We start from the raw sequence: 23,139 nt of genomic DNA on the forward strand, positions 1-23,139 counted from the left end.
CCAACCAATGGCACAGTCAGTTTAGTTTCTGCCAGTTTCCTGAATGGAACATTGGTACTGTTCTGCCAGAAAAGGTTTTATCTGTAGAGGAGCAAAATGCATGAGAAACAAGAAACAGGAACTTCTGCATTCCTAAACAGACTTTCCCCCAGCCCAATGCATGAGGAGGAGGCAAGCAGCTGTGTGGTCCTTAGTTGTTGGCTGGGGGTTAAAACAGGACAGGTACCAGCTGTATTTATGTAGTTCAGATAATCATTCCAGTAAAACAGAGTCATTAACAAATTAATGTAAAAAAAATACAGTGAGAATTTTGTTTGGATTATGTTTGTGTAAAAAAGCACAGCCAAAGTTTAGTTTCTTTATTATTACCTGCAGCAGTGTAGCCAATTGTTAAACACTGCAATAGGTGGTTATCAATACCAGTCATATATTCCTCCTTCTGAATTACTGCAGAGCCTGTTTTACAAGACTCTGGGAGAACACTAACTGAAGGTAATCTGGACATGGACTCAGGATTGAACTGCAATCATACAGTGTGATTGCAAATACTCTGCCACTAATATTTTTAAAGTGAAAACAGCATATACTCAATTACCAAACCAAGCAGTTTTAAACAGATCATCACTTGGGGAACTTTAAGGTTTGAGTTATATTCAGACAACTCGTTCCAAACTCAGGACCAACCAAGCCCCCTTAACCACACTCACAAAATCTTTGAAAATCATACCTCGGTCTCTTCCTTCCTTTTCCATGGAGCAAAGAGCCTCGTAGTTTGATCAGAGCTCACACTGATGATAAACTCTCCTTCTGGATCCCACTTCACATCTTCTACACTGTTAAAATGTCCCGAAATCACAACTTCTGGAGTCCATTCTTTCTATGAAAAGAGTTTCACAAAGAAGTAAGGAGTTTTTCATTTGACTGATTGGCACATTCTAAGCAAAATAAAAGTATAAATGTGCTTATTAAGAAAGTAAGAAAAAGACATTTGTAAACAGCAAATCATTAGAACTCAAGAGAGACTGAAGAGACACAAATATTGATGTATTGCTCTCATATGAAAGAAACTTGTGTTATTTGTTCAGCTGTGAACAAAGCACAACCACAAAGGAGTTTAATCTATTCGACTGACTTCATGATCCTCACAGATAAGAAGCAAGAGTTTAGAGCCTGGAGAATTTCAACCTTCCTTCTGTGCAGGAATGCGACTCCTACAAAACATTCTATTCAGAAAACAACTATTTCAATCACTAAGTTTAAAATATACTGCTACACTTTTCTATTAATAACAGAAATTAACCTCAAATGACTTAAAAGTACAATTCTTTTAAGTAATACGACTAACAAAAAAACCAACATACCTTATTAACTGTAGCCTGTTTCCAAAGGTGTAGTGCTCCATGAAAAGCATGAGCAATGATCATTGAACCATCTGGACTAAACTGGCAGTCAAAAAATCCAAGAGTATTGCCACCCACTTCACCTACCCGTACCTAAATTAATGAACAGAAGTGAAATATCCATGAAAATGGCCTTCCATTCCTACAAAATCATTCTTACTTCATGAGATGAAAAACTACCTATAGACAAGAGTTCACATTACACACACAAACACATTTGAAGAATATTTTAATTGCAAAGTTAAGCACTGAAATGTCATGGGAATTAAAGCTGCGTGCCAGTTGAATGGAACCTCCCTTCAGAGACATCTCAAGACAGGATTCCCCCAGGGGAAAGAAAACACTACAATAGATGAGATGCAAACCCAAATGTTCTGTGTTTCAGTCTAGCTTGTTGGATGCAAGAGCTCCTTATCATCTGTTGCCTGGCTACTACTCTGTTGCACAATAAAGAGAAATAATCCAAAGAAACAGTAGTTCCCAAGTACATTTTTTTTCCTACTTAATTTCCAAGATTCCCTAGCATACTTTCACTTCCCTGTTTCTCCATGAACAGCTGCAATTTGATCCACACTCCTCCTGTGGCATATTCTGGCCTCTGTTTTGTGCTTCTCTTACAAATTCACACATATGCACACATGCATACACACAGGCCTTACAGTTGGTCTAGTGCCCTTCCACTTTTTAAATTTTATTTATAAATTAATAAAGTTACATTTTCAAGTTTTATTGAAGACATAAGACCACAATTTCTTTCAAGCTTTAAACTCCCCAATCCTTATATAGTCTCTTTTAAGACCAAAATGAAATGAACCAATGTCCCATTTTAAATGGCACTGCACTAGTAGTTCCATTTTATTAGCACTCATTCAAAAAAAAAAAAATACCACTCATATTGAAGTGACTTTGACATGCCATGTTAGAGGCAGAATTCTAGTCTCACCTCTGAGCAGGGGAATGAATTTCTGAAGACATCTTGTTCATAATATCATGATGAAAGAGAGAAACTGGGATGTTCCCCTTGTGCCCTTCTCCTCCCTTCAGACTTCCAGCTCAGATTTTCCTCTTGATGCAAATAGATTTTTGCAGTTAAAATGTCTGATCTGAACTTGAAGCTACACATTTGTGGTCAAACCAATGCAAAGAGAATGTAAATTTGAAGACTCACATCTCGCAACAAGCTTTACTATACAACCCCTTTTTAGAAGCTTGTAAATTTAGCCACAACTACATGTTACACCTAGGAACATCAAATGGCATCTCTATGTGATTACCCTTTTATGAATTAATTTCTACTTCAAGCACAAAGGCATCAGAATTTTTCAATGAAACAGAGGAAAAATTAAATACCCTACTGTAATTCTCACTTTTTCACCCAAGAGACACTTGAAACTTTCTTTGTGACAGGGAAGACCACAAACAATGGCTGGCATAACCCAACACAAACAACTTCAACTGAACTACTGCAATTTGGAAAAGCAGATCAGCTGAAAAGACATCAATCAAAGCACTAGAGAAATCTGGTTGTACTACTTGTTTATTTAGATGATCCACATCAGAACAGCTTTCAGAATACTACATTAATGACACATGAGTATTCAGCTCAAATGGAAGAAAAGGTAATGACACAGACAATGTTCAAGTTACTGTGAGTAAAACCAGGCTTGTGAATTCGTGTCAGCTGCTCTGTGGTAACTGCTTAGGTCACATTCACACATGGATGAACTGCAAATAGTTCAAGAGGGTTTCTTCCTCCTCTTACCAGGAGCACATTACTATGCAGCCCCTGCCTTGTACCCTATGAATGACAGCTGAGCACAAATACCCCATATAAACTCCTCAGTACAGTAAGAAAAAAACAAACAAGCAACAAAAATCATAGTGTATCCCTTTTTTTTTTTAATACAGTTTTACTTGCAACAGAGCATCAGAATGTGTACTTTTGCAAGAAAACACTTTGCCTTTCTCTGCCAGAATTTTAGAGTTTTTGCTTCATACAGTACACACACAATGCTGGAAACACAACTTGCATACAACACATATTGTGAGAAAGACTGACACTTGCCTGTTCTAGCCAGACTCCAGATTCTTTATCAGGTTCCCAGATGATCACAGTTTTGTCCATTGATGCAGATAATATCCTCATTGGTTGTTGCATGCTGCCATCTACAGTACAAAGAAAATTATTACCCTACAACCTAGGAGCTTATGTTCTGAAGAAATTAGGTAATACTGAAATATAAACATATTAAAAAAATTGCTCAACGACAGAGACATGTAATGCAATTCTTATATGCCAAATTTACAGACTCTACATTCTTGCCAGGCATTCTTTAGGAGTATTTAGTATTCTCAGCCATAATCACCCAAAGAAAAAGTAAAACATGTACACGGGAACAACCATATTCCAGTTTTCTCACTCCAAACTTATATTGAATTAAATATAATCTAGAGGAAAAGCTAGAGTTTCAAAAAGAAAATGCACAGCAGTTCTCAGTTCCATTTCTCAAATAAGTTTTTACTGAGAGATTTACAGTTTAAAGTAATTGCTCAGTATTCATTGTTTGGGGTTTTTCCCCAAATTGTTAGGCTTGTTACTGACTTCAGCAGACTCTAGCAACCTGTAGTGCATTCAGTAACTCAGGACTGCTCCCCAGAATGCAGTGAAACACTCCAGATAAAAAGCCCATAGGAAAGAGGGAGCTGGTTCATTACCAGTTGTGAAACCTGTAGGAAAATCACTGATGAACTTTTCTTGATAATAGAGATATTGGCAGGCATCTCATGAGGTGATATGTTAGCAACAAACTTCCCACCTTACCTTCTGCACTGAGAATATGTCTCTCAGATCAGTTTGCCTTTAGTGAAAAATCTATTTTAGGGAACTCTGCATTGGGCAGGCCAAAGAACACAAGCAGCTTCACGTATGTGGAAGCACCTGGAAAATTTCATGGTCTAACAGGACAGTTTTCAGATTGCAGTGCAAGGCTGACAGGCCTACATTGTGCCTAAACCTTGTTCTAAAAGGCTAAATCTTTTACTGGTGTCTAATTTAGAGAAAAAAAAAAAGAGAAAAGTTTAAGGACCAGATAACTAAACCAATATTTTTAAAGCAAGTCCTGTGTCTTTCACTACATGTATTTTGAATTCTAATGGCACTCTGCTGTTGAAGTCTTGTATAGACCAGCAAAGCTGTCCTTTGTACTGCTGAAGTCACCTGCCATCAGTAACTCTAAAATATATCAGAAAAAAAGATACCTTTGCCAGTACAAATATTCAAGGGTGTTCTGACTATGCAATGTCATATCAAGAATCTGCTTCCCTTATATGCCAAGGAGACACATAACAGCAAATCAGTACTGCAAACAAGGCTGTCAGAATTTAAGGATTTCAAAAGAAAGAGAAATACTAGAGCAAAATGCAAAATTAAACTATAAATAACACTGTTTCAATGGGAGTCTGCACTAATGCCTTAAAGTAACATGCTTGAGAAAAACTGACACTCCAGGAATCTACACCACTAAAAAGAAAGGAGAGCTCTTGAGCTCTTCTGAAGAACAGACGTTTAAAAAACATGTATGAAGGTAACCTATTAGAGCTATTAATTCATACTGATTAATTAAACTAATTTGTACACCATATCCAACAAATCAATTACAATAAAGTCTTTACAGCTCTGCTATTTAATTTCATTCCTTAAAGAAAATATGAGTACAAGGCAACATCTATTTACTCATAAAACATTATTTGCCTAATTTAAAGACTGTCATCTCTACAGGAACAAGTGAACAAACATGCAAACATAATATGAAGACATGTGACTATATCTATGTATAGGACACTTAACACTGGAAAGTGTTTGGTATCTTTTTACCTTTGGAAAATGAAGGTTGCCAGTGAACTGCATACACCCAGTTTTCATGACCAGCCAACACAGACTCCAAAGAAACTGCATATGATGTGTCAGCATCTACCACAAATCAGAGAAAAGCATATTTCTTTCTAAAAGCCAAGAAAGACCAGGTCATTTCTGGTATCTTTAGTCAAAATAATCAACTGCTTTCAACATCTACCAATATCTCAAAAGCTTCCTGACACTGAACAGTTCCTTGAAATCCTACTTTGGCACAAGCCCTGAGGACCACATTTATGGTCATAGGTCAGTGTATTACCTCAAAGGAGTCTCTCAGAATTCCTGGAGAACTCTCAAGCAGCGTTGAAATAAGTGCTCTAAATTGGTATTACACATATTTGCATCTCCAAATGACTGAAAACACAAGCATTAAGATACTTCAAACAATGAATTAGGATTTGCAGGAAGTATCATGAGCACTTTTTACACATAACATCATACACACTTCATTATATTAACTAGGTTGCCAAACAATTTACCCTACAACATCAACAATGCAAGCATCTGGTGTTACAATGCTTCAACAGCTTGTTAAATGACCATAAAGTAAGCCTGCACATACTTATCTGTTCTTTGCAGTATGTTTCTAATCTTTAAGTAATAACAGCACCTTTTAATTCATTGAATTCAAAAGAAAATGAAAGCTAAGCTATTAAACTGGAGAACTGCAGAACAGCTTCTCTCCCACAGACAAATAAGTGTCCTACATATTGCATTTGGAATATGCATAACAATAACAAGTCATGTTGGTATTAAGCTCTATCACTGCCTTATCATTTCATGTAATACATCCTCTTAACTTTTGGTTTTAAACAGTAATTCTGTTTTTTTCAACAGCTAAAAACGATACAGTCAACACGAAACAAACCATACTAGGTGGTAACCACCTTCTCAGCTTCCCCAGAACCATGGAAAGACACACAAGTGAAAAGCTGTGCCAGAGAATTTTACAGCTGTTACCTACCTTTAACAGTAAAAATATCCTCTTTCAGTTTTATGGAATCATCTTCAGTTTCTGGAAGCTGCTTTAATTTTGTACATACTTTCCAAATTCTTATCAAACAGTCCTGAGCACAGCTTGCTAAGAAAAGGTCCTCACCTATTTGTTTCCAGAAAAAGAAGAATAAAAAATAGAGCCACATTTTCATTGCAATCACTGCCATGACTAACCTACCATCTTTCCATACATGCACCTAACAGCATTATCCCAATTTTTCCTATTGTACACTGTATCATAAAGTAATCCAGTTTAATTTCAACATCAATTCACTTTCCCTACAATTCAAATTCAAATTTCCCTACTACAATTCAAATTTTCTACTATTTTATAACACACTAGGAATACGTCCATGATTTTAAGATGTGGAAGATGTGGTAAGCACTGTACATGTTATACATATACTTCCCTACTATTTATGGGCCTTTGCTTTTGGAATTCTATCAATTTCAATACTTGTCAAAATCTCCCTTCCTTTCTCCAGGCTTGTAGCATCCTCAAATTCCTTTTTTTTTTTTTTTTGGTGCCATTGCAATAACTATTTAATTAGTATATGTCTGAAAGATTCTCCTTGTAATTTCCCACTTAAAAAACAAGGGGCAGGGGGGAAGCAAGAAAAGAAAATATAGACATACAATTTCCCTCTACTCCTCCTCACTCAGATAGAGACATTTGTATATTGAAAAGGACAAGTTGCTAAAACCCCAATTTATTTGCATTTAAGTACCAGTCAGGTAAACATACCTGAAACAAGCATGAAAAATGTTTTAAAAGGATACAGAATTTCATCTTGATTTTTAATATTAATTACCACCATCTCAGGAAAACAAACATTACAACCACAAGAGCTTAGGTGCTACAGTGCACCAAGGTCAACTGTTGGAGAGGTAAAATACTAGTACTGCCATTAAACCACTATTCCACTTTATTCATCTTGCATACTGACCACAGACTGCCCACTCAACGCCTCTTATCCAATCTTCATGGCCAGGGAGTATTAACATTTTCTGAAACTGAATAAAAACTCCTGTTACATCACAGAAATGCACCTAATGACATGCACATATCAGCAATAAGCTTTATTTTTTCAATTCTTTCATATTTATAGCTTCTATTATTTGAAATAGAGAAAAAAAATAAGCCACTACTAAGGATTGTAATTTATACACAGATTCGAGACGAGTCTTTTTGGTTTTACCACCATTAGATAAGCACATGTAACCCATAGATAAGCATATATGTAACCCATATATGAGCAGGAAAGGATGTGAATTTAGGGTGTACACCTTCAAGAGGCTACAGTCTCTCTATGATACCACTGAATTTTTTTAAAAGTTTATCAGGCTTACTGTGGTACACAAAGAATAACATAAGTAATTTCTTGTATCTGCGTGAAGTGGATGCAACTGCAAATGATGAAGAAAATGAATACAAGTAAAATCAAGTATAAAAAGAAGAGTAAATGCTTTGAAATTATGTTCAAGAATAAATTTTTATTTATATATTTGTAACAGAATATGATTAGTAAGAATCAGTTATGGCACTGGCAATACTCTCTATGTTTCTTAAGTTTATTGAGAGAATTTCTAAGGAAGGTATACATCAAGAACTCTGCATGAACACAGGCTCAAGAACACTAGAATGCAAACATAGTCTGGATTCCCTTTTAAGAACTTTCACTAGTAATTTATTTTTATTTATAACATATGTAATATTACTGTTTTACTTTGATTCAAGTACAACTATTTACTCCTTTCTTAGCATTTAACCCATTTCTACTTTTCTTTGCCCAGAAACAGCCCTACTTCCACAACATTTTTTATTCCAAGTTGAATTAAAATGTCTGAATAACTGTTACAGTTAAAATACTAGTGTAGTTTAGTATGAATAACTTATCACATTATTTCTGGCATTATATTCTACTAAATCCCTTACCTAGGCCTACTTAGAACTATGACTAAATGACAGCCTTTCCTATTAGCACAAGTCTGCAACTGAGGTCTCTCTTCCAATCTGTGACAGGAAAAAAAAAAGGAAAAATTTGTATGCATATGAAAAAATCCACACTCAGAAATTGGTGCCACTCTTTGACCTTACATTTCTGAAATTCTCCAAAACCACCTTCCCATCAAACAGTATTAGTCTACCTCGCCTCATCACACATTTGCAGTCACAATCATAAAATTGTTTCATTTGGAAAAGACATTAAAGATCATCTAGATCCACCCTCTCCAGCCACGAGCAGGGACACTTTCCACTAGACCAGGCTGCTCAAAGCCTCATCCAACCTAGCCTCAAGCCACTCCAGTGATGGGGCATCCACAACTTCTCTGGGCAACTTGTTCCAGTCTCACAGAAAAGAATTTCTTCCTAATATCTACTCTAAACCTACCCTCTTTCAGTTTGAAGCCATTGTCCCATCTCTTTTAACTACATGCCCTTGTAAATCCCTAAAATTACAGAACCATCTATATATGAGATACATGACCAGAACAGGATAGATGATCAGACTAAGCTGATCAGATACTTCCAAATCAGAAAGTTTAGGTCTTAACAATGTGCTCTCACAGCCAACTAAGCCTCATTTGCCTGGTCACTTCTGCAGCCACTGACACCTCTAGATGGGACATTCCAGAGAGATTTAACATACATTAAACATCTGCCTGTGTAGAGGCAGGAAGGAACAGTCCAGGAAGTGAGATAAACAGCAACCTAAAGATTTTTCTGAAGATGACATGCTTCTGGCAACATATAAAAAAAATCTTTAGCAATTGATATTTCAGATAATAGATAAAACACATTTATTTATTCATTTATATGATCTTTGAGAAAATGCTCTGTATTTATAGTCATCAACATTAGTTGGTAATTTTTTTTCTAACTGAAAGATTTGTTCAGGCTGAACTGCTGCTAAAACCTTCTCTTTTATTGTTCCTTTAACACTAAAACAGTGTGTATATCTCCTGAAACTTGACCCTAATATTAATCTAAACACATACCTAATCATTTTCCCTTTTCAAGGTGTTGTGGTGTAGGGTTTTTTTATAATTATCCTCCTCATCTTACATCAAAGAGATCTATTAAGAAAAGCAGCCATTTGTTTTCACTTAAAAGAGTAAAACTAATTATTTTGAGTTTATTAATACCACCTCAGATTTCTAAGCCATTTTCTGAACAGGTTTTTAGGCACTACTTAGCTTGAAGTCAAGCATGCAGTTCTTTCATGCTGCAGAACAAGCATGCTTAAACAGTCAGCTAAAGTCTGTACTAATTTTTACATGCTTACATTGAATAGTCCCATTGAACTATTCAAATAATTTAAGGTAGAGGCTGCTGAATTTTATTACCTCATATTCACTCACGACAGTAATACCACCACCAGATGGTGTATGAAGCAAGAGAGATACCCCCAAACCCCTGAAAATGCATCCAGTCCCTTAAATGGACTCATGCTGCTTTCCCATCCCTGTAACATCATCCTCCACTCTTCACCCATCTGAGCAGGGTCAGTACAGTGGCTGGAAAATAGAGGTGAACACAAGGGCTATTACCATATACATAAGTGAAGCATCAGGAACACAACATTCTTAGTCATATGATTTAGTTTTAGGTGGTCTGCAAGGAGTAAGGAGTTGGAGCCAGCAGTCCTTATGAGTCTCCTCAGACTTGAGATATTCTAAGATTCTACAATTCAGTCAAAGTTTTCAAGATACTGGTTCCCATAAAAATAAAAACTGTTGACTGAAACTGAGCAAGGAGTAGCATATGTGGTTATGCTAGGATATTTAGTATTGGTTTTGCCCTTTTCTTTGAAGCTCATGTCTCTTGGCATCCTATATTCAGTTTCTTCAGATGTATTCAGTTCTAAAATTGAAGCAATATAAAGGTTCATGCAGATGCACATGGTCATTATTTTTAGGTGATTCAAAGTTTCTGCTGTTGTCTAGGTTCTATATACACCCGTGTTTTGAGCTGTCATTCTTCTCTTTTTTTAGAATTTTGTTTTTATAGTCTCATATTTCTTCTCTGTTTCAGTTTCCACTTGGTCCTCAATGGATACATAAGAAGTTACAGTACCAACAGTTAAATCTAACAAAACCTCCTGGTCAGACTAGTTCACAGGCTTTCCCATGCCTCTTACCTAATCTCTGAACATTGTTGCTTAGCAGCAATCTGGTCTCTTTCCCTTTAAGCAAAGAAAGCTGTTCTGTAGGCAGCACAACAATGAAGCTGTGGACGTGCCCAGCACACTCTGCACAACTAATCCTGTCCACGCTTTGGGTACATATCTTTCAGAATATGGCTAGTAGCCTGGCTAGTAGCTTGGTAAATTTGGCAATAGTGGTCCAAGTCTTCTCATTTTTTCTCCAGCAGACATTAGATGTGATATCCCTCCTCTATGCAGCTGCTAATATCAACAGATTAGAAAGAGCCTGAATTATCTTCGATTCATCTCAACTAAGCCAAACTATTTGGGTGGAACCCAAAACACATGGTACACCATCTTCTTAGAAAAGTAAAGCTCAAATAGAAATGTTTTGGTTTAAAACTCTAATTTAATCTGCTGGTTTACTTACTTGTCCTCCACAGGCCACATCTGTAGATGTTATATCCCAAGCAGGAAGACATATTATGGTTCATGAGATTTCTCCCTGGATACTTTTATAAATCAATACCCTCTTCCAACAAGTTAGAAAAGCAAATTCATTTGCTCTCTACTATATAACACAGTATGGGATCTGTGAGTAAGGAGTCTCAAAAGATGAAAAGCGTGCCCACTCAGTTTTAAGAACCAAGCAGTTTTTAATGAATAAATACATTTTGACTGCAAAATTAATGAGTTTACCAAAAGGTAGCCTGAATTAGCTAAGTAAAGATGCTTCATCCTCCCTCAGAGTCTAACAGTGCCCTTCAAGTTTCGTAAGAACGTCCTGTTATGAATGCATGTTCTACCTCTGGATTCATACTCACATTCATAACAACCTTTTTGAGGATGCTAACTAAAGGAAGTGCTTTACAAGAGTCACTGAATTAACTGAACAGAGCTACAGGCCTTTACCAGTAAGGGAATGACACAGGAGCTAAGATTCAAATCACTCTCCTATGCCAAATTCCAGTAAAAAAAAGGCAAGGCTACACTTCCTTCAGATACCTTTAATACTACTAAGAAGCCATAAAAAAGGTGTCAGTAGATCTGAGAAAACCTGATGAACGAGATTTAGCAGCTAGGCAGGAATTCATGTCAGAAGGCTTGCAAGGATTTTTAATTCTGTTAATAGTTGTAAAGCACAACACAGACTCTTCTCTTTGAGGCCTGCACAATCCACTTAACTTTCGAGAACATCTAGCTAAGATAGACACCAACAAGAAGTCCTACCTCATTTTAGAGATGTTCTGAACACCAACTCTGCCACAACAGCTGGTAAAAATACTTTCTGAAATTGAAACTGTGAAAAATAACATATGCAAAACAGAACTGCTCACCCCTTGTACAAATCAAGTTTCCTACCTCCAAAAAAAGACAGCACAAACTTGCTTATGAAGCTTAAGAGAGAACTTGTTTATTCAAGTTACCTTCCCTTACCCTCCACAGACTGACTGCCTTTTAAAATGGCAGACTATTGTTATACCAGAAAGTTTGGCCAACAATGGGCAAAATAAGTTATGTACCTCTGAACATTCTTGGCAGTCAAACCATATATAATTCATTAACCTGAATCGTACAAGAAAACAAGTTTCAAACTCTGAAGAAGAAAAACCAACCACAGAGTCCCTGAGATAAAAGTCTTTCTTTAACACATTGAGAATCAATAGTGGCATTTTGCCATTGCTAATTCCCAGAGAATTCATTAAACTGACATAACTCACAAGCTACACAGGAAAAAAGAAAAAAAAAAATCTAACCAAGCACCCTTCTTTTCTTCTGAGTGGTCAAGAAATCATTGAACATAGAAGAAAGGAATGAAGTACTAATCTTACTGGCAACAACAGCAACCAAAAAAATCTTATTACTGCACATAGCAGCACAAACAGGCAAAATTATCTATAAAGTAGCTTTTATCTCTCTCAAAAAAAAAAAAAAAAGAGTATCGATTATTTAATCCCTTAAGGGAGTATGTCTGAGCAATTGCAGCAGACTAAGTGGTTCTTCTATATCTGCCAGTTTCAAAGGGGGGTTCTAAATGGTAGCTTCACTGGTGCAATGGGAGAGCATTTGTGATTTGAAGGATTTTTTTAAGGGAGTGAGAGAAAGAAATAAGTGATACTGAGCTCTGTTTTGGAAAACAGTCATTCAACACATGCTTTAGAATCTAACAAAACCTCTGAACAGATGCAAGAGAGGACATAATGTTTTTCTACTGCTCAAAAGGAATATTTATCTGTATGAAAAACTAAAAATTGCCAGCTTCCAAATAACACATGAAAAATGTGTGCTTTTATAAGATCGGATACTCCTAAAAACACTTTTTTGTTGTTGTTCAAAAGCAGTCAAGCATAAAGGGCATACTTAGCAACAAACATAAAATTTCTCAGAAGTCTTAACAGTTTTATTATAAGAATTTATAGAAGGAAAGTAACATCATTTCCATATGAACAACTCAATGCCTGGATACTTAATAAAGGACAGTTGCAGCTGTTTTGTATCAGTGGGAATAGAAACAGGCTATCTTCACACAGGGGAAAAATGGAGAAAAACAAACACTTTCATGCACTGAATTCAACTTCAATATTCTGTATGTGCATTTCATTATTACCTAGAAAAAGGGATGAATATTTGAAAAAAGGTTGTTGTATGCAATGGCTACGTAGAGACAGAAAGGACTTACTGAAGAACTTGGAAAATTACCAGCACATTTGAAAAGAAGCAAAAAGCTCAGTAATGCTCTCAGCAAGAGACAAAAATTGTAATTACCTGGCCATTCTGCTGTATAAACAAACTTATTTTGCAGTCATCACCACCACAAGCCAGTATTGGTACTAGAAAGAAAAAGAAGGTCTTCATTTTTTTATAAGATCTAATATTCTAGGACATGAAAAAATATAAATAATGTAAAAATCAATATAGAAATATAACAATACTAACAGACAGGCAAGTGTGATACCATTTTTTAATGTTTTCTACATTAGCTGTCTAATAAATTAGTATCTTAGGAACACAGAACTCAAAAGTTATTTTAACTGCAAATAATTTCTATAAATATTTAAGATGCTAAAAGGAGTAGTTTGCCTCAAGCTCATATATCTGTAGGAAGTTAAAGTATTAGAGTTTTTAATTAATTACATTTTATTGATATAAACAGGCATTTGCTCTAAAAACAGAAGAAGGAAGGAACAAAACAACATGACTCAGAATTAAGGCAATTCAAGTTCCTAAATCAACTAAGATGGATTTAGAAGGAATTTGCATAATTATTATACAGCAAATAAAAAGATCAGAATAGAAAGATAGATCACCATTATCTGTACCCAAGAATACAAAAGCAATGAAATGTTTTCCACTCAAGACTACTCAAGTCTTGAGTAGTAGTTGACTTTCACTGGCTAACCTAAAAAGTGCACAAACCCTATAAGTCTATTGAATCAAACCAGAGAAAGTTAAGATAAGTTTAAAAAAGAGAAGTTAGCCAATGTATTAGTTCCTCTCTCCAACAGAAGAGGATGAGGAAAAATAGTTAATGCTTACTCCACTCTTCTTTTTTTTATGTCATAAGGAGGAAGTGTTACTGCTATAACAGTGGACTGAAACAGTAAAAGCAAATAAATTTAGTATAATACTATGTAGAAATAAGTTATAAGTTAAGGGCTAGACATTTGCATTTCTCAAGTCTGGATAGAAAACCACATACTAAATTTCACTAAAATCAACTACTTCTTCTAACAAAAAGCCTCCATGACATCCCTTCATATAGATAATTTTATCTTTACTATGGAGAGATCAAAAATCAACTTGAATATTCACAGTATGTTTATCATCTGTACTAATCTCTTCTTCCTACTTGTACCAAATCTGTACCTAGTTATGCACTGTTCCTCTTGCACTTCTCAGTCACATTCCATATTCTTATAGTTCCATCACTTGCTTCCTCTCTCCAGCCTCTAAGTCACAATTCACCTCTGTCTCCTCCTCTCTTTAATAGGTCTTAAAAAAAAAAAAAACCTGCTTTGGATTGAGCTGCTTTGAATGAAGACCTGGTCATCAGGTCCACAGTAATTGGGCAGGAGTGACATTTTCTTCCATAAAACACAATACAAAGGATGTTCTTGAAGACATATCATCCTTTCCTGAGAAGCACATTTTATGGGCCATTACTGTAATTACATATTAACTCAATGGAATGAAACTTAAATTAAGAAAACCAAAGAGAGAATTATGATTTAGTTGCTGTTGCAGACAAAGGCAAATACTTTCACTCAAAAAGTTATATCAAGAAATATGTATCTGTCAAAAATGGACTAGTATATAGTTTTTTCACATAAATGCTTTGGGGTATTAGAATTTGGATCTGATTAAGATAAAATTCCTGCAGAGGAAATAAAAAAAGGAAGTTGGATAAGCAGAGCTTTTCCCATTTCACTTGCTATTTTTTTTCATCTGTTGCAATTCAGTTCTGAGGAGACAATTATTTACTGTCAGAGGCCACGCTATATCGTGACAATTATCTAGGTCATAGGAACAATCAGATTATATGACAAATAGCTGATCAAGATTTGTAAAAAATAAATCCTATTGCCAGCATTTTAGAAGCAGAGTTTGTGCAGGCACTGTAAGGCAAAAAGCAAGCAAGCAACCAAAACTGCAAAAAGCTCTTCTTCAAGGCTAAACACCAAATGTACAAAATCTCCTTAACAAAGAGGCTGCCAGAGAAGTGTTTAAGCTGCCTTCCAGCTGCAAATGGCTGGACAGATTTTTATGAGCAGTCTCTCAGATTTCCCTATTTGACTTCTTGAAAAAAGTGGTTCAATTTTTTTTTTTTTAATAATTTATTTTCAAGGACAATCAGTTAAAATCCTAGACATCAGGAACATCTTCTGAAAGTTAAAGCATCCATTGCATATGTATTACTTTTCAACCTCAAATTTCTTTTCTTGCTGAAATTAGAGGTTACTGTAAATGCTTCAGGAAATGTAGTTTATGATTTTCAGAAAAGTAATTCTGTCTTTAGTTCCTGACTTAAGAAATGAAGATTATTCTCAAGAGAAAAGCTTCTTTGAATCTCTGTGCAGCTGACAATTTAGCCTTTGTAAAGATTTCTGAGCAACTCCTAAATTTATCATAACTATTTTCCCCTGAAGATCATTAAAATTACAAATTGCCATTAGAGATTAATGTTTCTGACAAATGATCAGTAGTGATTTTTAATAATATATTTTAAGCTACTTTATTTAGATTTCAGAATTAACATATTCCTCGGCTATATGAACTACTATGTCAGGTTTAGGGAGAAAACACTGGCTATGTTTTATTAAAAGCCCCTTTACAGATTTCTACAGGAAACACCTCTATACATTTACAGTTCAAAATCTAAACTGTTTCCTTGCAATTTTAGCAGCAGAGGTCATCTGTATTGGAACTGGAACAAGAAAAGCCAATGTCTAGAATTTTTTAAAAATTACACACAAAATGATTTTTTGTGCAAATCGAAATTATACAGATTTAAAATAATTTCAGTTCTTGAGAAAAATAAAGACCTCTTTTTCAATTTATGAACACTGTACTGCTTTGGATAACTAATCTGAATTGAGATGGAAAGAGTTCATAATAAAGGATTGTCCGGCTCTCAATGTAACTTTAAGCAACACTGGTTTTGGGGACTTGGGAAAACAAAATCCTTGCTATTCCACCATTCACAGAAGCTTCAAACATTTCATACAATTTGAGTTTCAGAAACACTCAGTTTTAAGAACTAATATGATAATTTTAATTGATGGTGGTTTTTTTTCAGAATGTATGGTTACTTCTCTTATACACAACATGATTTCAACATTGAACAGATGCACTACTCTAGAGTGTTACAGTGAGAATTTCTTAGCTGTACAGTAGCACAAATGAAGACAATCTATTGTTTTGCAATATGAATGTTATGCTCATAGACATTACAGGCACTTCACTTCTAAAGAATATTCACACTTGCAGTAATGATTTTAATTTACCCTCAAACCTTTTAACTTCACCTTAACAAGTGCATGTTAGTTTATTTACGGGAAAAGAGAGAGAGAGAGGTGTAAATGTTCTTTAATGGTGCAGATGCTGCTTTTGGTATCAGACATGCTCTGAAAACAGACACTGGCATTTCCAAATGGGACAACACATCTTTATAGAGCTTTCATTGCTCCCAGAATTATCTAAGCCAAAAAATAAAAGTCTGCTTGTAGGCATATAATCAAAACAACACATCAGTGTGGAATGCATGCAGCAAAGAGCTGAAAATTCCAGAAAATTCCAGATACACTAAGAAAATCTAGCACTTTTTCAGTTGGGAGCCTGGCCGGCCTCCATCCAAGTGAAAGACTCTAAGGATACTTAAACACAAATTTAATTCAACACATGTATCTGGCTTAAGGATACATCTGCTTTATTAAAAAAAGCTTCTACCTATTTGCACAAAAAGAATATGTCTACAGCCTACAAAACCTAACATTTCTGTTAGTAGAAACCTACATAAACCATACTGAACAGTCAGGTTAAAGTAGTTCAGCACCTCAAATTTTTTCACATTTAAGACTGAACAAACAGATGATAAACACTGCTTGGGAACCTATGGTTTTCAATGCAGGCCTTCAAATTTTTTCTGAATTTTGCCCTTCAATTCAAACAACAAGAAATATATGCAGCAGCACCACAAGGAACAGGTGGAACTAACAGCATCATCCTATCCCATTCATTTACAGCATTGTTACCCTGGCTTAAAGCTTTCCATCTCAAGAGTTCAACTAAACAATTCCATCAGAGTGCCATTTTGAAGACACTGTCTTTGTTTTTAATTACTGAGAAGAGTTCAGAGAAAATCTTTAGATACAAGAATCAGTTTAAGCAGATTTCATAGGAAACAAAAACTGTGGCATGCAGGTCTGGAGTTAGTAAAATGAAAATCTGTTTGGGGAATTTCTTAGATTTTTCTTCCTTCATTGATATTCAAGATGTACAGCTTTACTTACCATCGCTGCCAGGCAAGAAGGATAAGCAGACATCCATAACAAATCCATTTCCAAACTGCAGAATTTCAATGCATTTAGCTGGAAAACAGGAACAGACAGTGTTGATCTCATTCGCTGTGACTATTACAATTACACTGTCATTTCCTTCTATATTATAAAGTTAAAATTTCCCATCCATTTTTATTTTAAGAAGCTGGAAAAATCTACATTTTTTCAGAAGCCTAAACAATAATATCATCTTCTGTGTGGCCATAAAAATTCATCCAGTTACTTGAGTTAGAAGATAATACTGAGTGTTAAATCTATACAGCTTCACTGCGGTAACACACCAGAAGCAATAAATATTACAAAATATATCCTGTGGCAACAGCATTCGCAACACAGGAAGATAAAACTGAATTTTCTACAACAGCAGCTAGAGAGATTAGCAAAAACCTGCCAACATCCCTGAGATCCTGGAAATCATTAAACTAGTAAGCCATCCAGATCAAAACAAACAAGAAGACAGCAGAAGAAAACCTGTCTACAGCAGAAAAATTAGTCCCTCTAGCACTGTAACCCACACCAGCAAGACAAAATGGAAAAGATGAGACTACATGGGGTTCTTTGGGAGCACCAAAAACACCTTCCAGAACATGAGACTGTAGATTGGCAACTCCCACCTCTCGCACTTAGGCAAGGCAATACAAGATCTTCAAATACACCCAAGAAGGAATAAAGTAGCTAAAGAAACACAGTCACTAAAACTCAACCAGCAAATAACACCTTCAATCTCAATTATCTACCCAATTTATTTCTGATGTATTTTAGAATGCTGTTTTCCTGTATTTTCCATGCAAGAGCCTAGTTCAACAGAAGGTCAAGATCCCATTATCCCAAACTTCACTGGACTCAAGCCAATAGGAAAAAACAAGTGATTAGTTGAACTTCACCTTTCTAATGCCAGCATTAATCATTTTACGATGTAATTCTACTTCATATATGCATACAGTTAGTCTGCCTCCACATTACAGATTATGGTTCAGATTATCATAATATGAATACATACTTTTTAAAAAAAAAGTAAATTCAGGCCACACATCCCTGATGAAATATAAAGATAAATCATTCTGCAGAACAAATCTGACCCAAGGCTTTCCAAGAGTAATACAGTGCTTTGATGTACTAAAGTCTGAAGACAAATCAATGTAGTTGCACTACAAGATGTTAGTATTTAATACCTAATGGATAAGCATTCATCATTCTTATTTAGCCAGTATGTTATCCCTAACATTAAAAATGTGTTACCTTCTGAACCATGCCGAGACCAGATTCTCACAGTAGAGTCAGAGGCTGCAGAAGCTATTAGCAGATTTAAATCAGGTTCATCTGACTGGTAGACAGCATCCACAGCAAAAACAGCTTCTGTGTGGCCTTTGAGAGGAATGCTTTTCACAAGCTGAACACGTGAGAAAATTTTACAAAGTTTTAAATTCCAGTAACTTATGCGAGTGAATTTTTAAAGCCATTTTAGGGAAAAAAAAAAACACCTTAATATTGAAAATGAGTTCTATACCTGCAATGGGAAAGTATCTGCCAAGCTACACTTAAGCTAGAGCATATGCCATGAAACCCAGAGAAGGGATACAGCAGCAATGAATATTAAATTGGTAAGATTTTGCTCAAAGCTGAACAGAATTAACAGTTCCTGTGTATATTATACAAACCTCACCCTTCCTTGAGGGAAGTTGAAAACAGTATAGAAGTTAGGAAGAGAAGCTTTCCTTACTTTTCTCTTTCTCTTGTCCCTCACCCTAAGGAGCTTCTCACATAAGTTTGGAGAACCTTAGTGAAGGAGACACTGCAGAGAACACAATGGGATAAGCAGCAGCTACAGCAGCTCTAGAAGCAATGTTTAGCTTGTGTTCTCACAAACCAAAACAGCTTTTTACTGTTTCAAAATGCCAACGTGAGAAACAAAACCACTAAATTTAGACAATGAGTACAGGTGATTCAATTTACAATCTGTTCCTCATAAACATGAAGATCAAAATGAGAAGCTTTGAATTTTGCAACCAGCAGTTATACAGCATTTATTCAGATTTTATCATAGACAGATTTGACATCTCTTTCCAAAACATAGCCTGGTAGGCCTCAGTGAGAATTTTTGATTGACTGAATACAGAACTTTATTTTTAAGAATATACACTAGTCTAGAACTCCCATTAAAATGTGCACATTTACCCACATTCTTTTGAAATTATTGCCATATGGTTGTGCACCACATCAGCAGAGAAAGTTTATTAAAAAGTCTGCAAGTTAACTTAAATAAATGCATGAACAGTTGCAACGATTCAGGATGAGAAATAACTTATTTCTGAGAACTTTCCCCCATCAATGTAGGTTCATTTCCCCCTACTATGCATTTTCATGAATTTTAAAATGCCAAGTCTAGTAACCTACTTTGAGACAGATGATGAAATGGGTTCCCTACACAGCCATTCACAATCTAGTGCTTAACAAGCAAGATGTTAAAAGCTACATAATAAAGTGGTTTTTTCATCAAAATTTCAGGTCATTTGGAAGGCTCTTTCACACAATACTGAATCTTTTGCCTTACATTTTAAAGTGCAAATAATAAATTAGCATGTCTCCTTACTTTTCTCAATTTCTCTGACAAAAGCCAATTTTTGCACAGATTTTTTTTTTCCATTTTTGTTAAACATCTGCTCCAACTTGTATATCATCCTGGTAAGATTATCTATATACAAACCCCACACGGTTGTACAGATTGACCAGAAATCACTAGAAATGGATATAAGGAAACAAGGAAGAAGGATACAGAAAATACCAGCTCAGAATAGTCCTCATGGTTTGAAGGCTTTAAAGTGGTTTAAAGAAAACTGCCATGTGAGATCAGAAAGCTGATGAGTCAAGAACAGAAAAACAGGGTCTTTCAGACACCTAAAAAAATGCACTCGATAACTAACAGGTTTGTTAATTTCTTTACTAATGCTGATTTGAAAAAGATGAACCACAAAAGAGAGGAAACAACATTTATAGTAATACATAGCATGACATGAGTACCAACAATTTCAAGGATGCACACACTGTGTTCAATTAAAAAAAAACAAAAACAGTCAAAGTGAAACAAATAATATGAACCAGAAATACAAACAAAACAGATAATTTGTGATATGTGAGAAACTAGTGCAGAGGGAGATTTGAAGTTATTCTTGCATACCTGATTATTCCATGTTAACGTGTCTTTCCATTCCCAAAGAATAAGCTGCTTATCAGATCCACCAGAAATTAACTCTGTTTCAGAAGCTAAAAAGTATGCTTTGGTTAGTTCAGTGTACACTTAACTTTGTAACAGCAACACAAGCAGTTCTGCTGGTTACTACTCACAAAATATCACTGGTAACCAAAGCTTCCACCAAAATAAAGTATGGTTAATAGGAGTTGCACTGTGCAGAACAGGTTAAAAGCAAAGATATTCCCTAAGAAAATATAAAGAGAAAATTCTCAGGACTATTTAAAGTTCTGTGTGAAAGTGGTAAAAATACCTTTCGAGAAGACTCTCAAATCCAACAGTGTAAATTAATCTTTTGGGTTTTTGTTTGGTCTTTTTTGGAAGACAGGAAAATAAAGCATGAGAAATTTAAACAAACAGAATTCAAAGCTTCACAAGAAAATTTAATTCCCAAGTTCCCTGAAAATAACTTATTTTAATCATTTCTAAGAAGAATATGTTTCAGTACAACCCCCTGAAAGGATGGCAGTTTATATCACTATTAAAAACTAATGCTTGCACCTCAGTACTTCTCAAAAAAAAGGAAGCAGCATATTACATTAACAGTCTAATCAACAATCACATTTCTCTTCTTTGGTGAGTTTCCATAAACACCTAAGGGCAAGAATATCTGCCTATGAAAAGCCTGCACTAAGCAATGTTAAATCCTGGAATTACTATCCAGCAAAAGCCTCATAAATGTCTCAAACATTTCTATCTACCTAAAGTTTCTTTTTTTGAGCACATAACCTCTATGCAACTTCAGAGGTTTATACTCATGAGATTGCTGAAAAGGCATTGAATCAGTTTACAAAGTCAAAACATGCAAAACTCCAAACGTTACTGAAGAGAGCTGTAGAAGAACAAGCAGCACAAGCCATGGACCTGTGTGAGCTGCCACAGCCCCAGGCAAACATCCTCCTAGGGTGCCCTTGGCTGTGGGGCCAGGAGCAGAGATGCCCTCACCACGCAGCTCACCTTGCTTTGGCAGCTCGCATTCCTGCACATCCATCTGTTAAAATGAGGCCACACCTTGAGTACTGTGTCCACTTCTGAGCCTGACAATTCAGGAAGGGCACAAATGTGCCTGGAGCAGGTCCAGAGATGGGCAATAATGCTGATAAGGGTCTGGAGCACGCATCTTACGAGTGGCAGAGGGAGCTGGGCATGTTTAGCCTGCAGAAGAGGAGGCTTGGGGCAGACCTTATCGCTCTCTACAAAGACCCGAAAGGAGGGAGTAGCCAGGTGGGGGTCGGTCTCCTCTCCCAGCTAGCAAATGACAGGATGAGAGAACACAGTCTTAAGCTGCACCAGGGGAGGTTTAGGTCAGACATCAGGGAAAATTTCTTCACAGCAAGGGTGCTTAGACATTGGAACTGGCTGCCCAGGGAGGTGGTGGAATCACTGTCCCTGCAGGTAGTTTAGGAAAGGCGGAACGTGACACTCAGTGCCATGCTCTAGTTGACACGGTGGTGTTGGCTCATAGGATGAGCTCAATGATCTTAAAGATATTTTCCAAACTAATTAATTGTGTGAAAACCCCTACTGGGAAGCTAGGCTTAAGGTGAAAGGACGCACTGCAAGGGTCGCAGTTCCCTATTTCCTTGACTGTTCAGCGCAGCCCCGCCGCTGCCGAGCCTCCCCCGCCACCTCTGCCCTGCAAGGGCAGCAGCGCCCGCGGCCCGAGGGGAACCGGCCCCGGCCCCACCGGGCACCGCCGCGCTACTCACCGTGGTCCCGCCGGCGCACCCAGCGCACGCAGTTCACCCTGCCGGCGTGGCCGCGGAGGGCGGCGACCGCCCGCCTCACCTACGGGACAGACAGACAGCACCGAGTGTCAGGGACTAGGAGTGGGACTGGTCCCGGTCCCCCCCCAAAGTGCATCAACTCACCACCGGGTCGTAGAGGATGACGTCGTGGCAGCTGCCGAAGGCGAGGAAGCCACCGTGGCCCCAGGCCACGGCGCCGCCGCCCGCCCGGTTGGCGCAGCAGGCGATGTGACAGAGCGACACGGGCGCCGCCATCTTGGCCGCCGCCGCGTGCGCGACCCCGCGCGGCTCCCGTGGCAACGACCCCGCGCGGGGCGGGGCCTGAGGGGGCGGGGAGCGGGGCCGCCGGGCGGAGCGGCGCGGCCGCCGGCTGTGGGGTGTCGGGTGTGGGTTTTTGTCTCTCACGCGCCTTTTGCTGCGACCTCAAGGGTTTCAAAAGTGTAAAACTTTTCTGTTTGCTGGCTCCTGTGAAGAAATTCCTCCTAATGCCCAACCTAAATGTCCGCCGGTGCAGCTTAGGGCTGTGTCCTTTCATCCTGTCGCTGGGTGCCTGGGAGAAGAAAGCAACCCCCACCTGGCCATAATCTCTTTTCAGGGAGTTATAGGGATCGATAAGGTCCCCCCGAGCT

General features: G+C 37.1%; 1 protein-coding gene across 4 annotated transcripts in view; it reads right to left on the reverse strand.

Moving 5' to 3' along the window:
• Nucleotides 1-22,765, reverse strand: part of ELP2 (elongator acetyltransferase complex subunit 2) — a 38,625-nt gene extending 15,860 nt beyond the window's left edge. For 2 of the 4 annotated variants that reach the window (XM_053959938.1, XM_053959920.1), the window contains exons 1-12: nt 22,634-22,765; nt 22,472-22,550; nt 20,691-20,776; nt 18,755-18,905; nt 17,468-17,545; nt 13,224-13,288; nt 7,257-7,323; nt 6,278-6,412; nt 5,275-5,370; nt 3,466-3,566; nt 1,362-1,493; nt 728-877 (exon numbers count right to left, since the gene is read on the reverse strand). In XM_053959938.1, coding sequence (XP_053815913.1) covers nt 728-877; nt 1,362-1,493; nt 3,466-3,566; nt 5,275-5,370; nt 6,278-6,412; nt 7,257-7,323; nt 13,224-13,288; nt 17,468-17,545; nt 18,755-18,905; nt 20,691-20,776; nt 22,472-22,550; nt 22,634-22,765 — 1,272 coding nt within the window. Of the gene's footprint in view, nt 1-727; nt 878-1,361; nt 1,494-3,455; nt 3,567-5,274; nt 5,371-6,277; nt 6,413-7,256; nt 7,324-13,223; nt 13,289-17,467; nt 17,546-18,754; nt 18,906-20,690; nt 20,777-21,719; nt 21,806-22,471; nt 22,551-22,633 lie in introns of those variants that run through there. The other 2 variants (XM_053959928.1, XM_053959945.1) reach the window with 2 other exon arrangements.
• Between the last annotated feature and the right edge of the window lie 374 nt (nt 22,766-23,139).

Source organism: Vidua chalybeata, chromosome 1 (assembly GCF_026979565.1).
Source record: "Vidua chalybeata isolate OUT-0048 chromosome 1, bVidCha1 merged haplotype, whole genome shotgun sequence".
Lineage (NCBI taxonomy): Eukaryota > Metazoa > Chordata > Aves > Passeriformes > Viduidae > Vidua > Vidua chalybeata.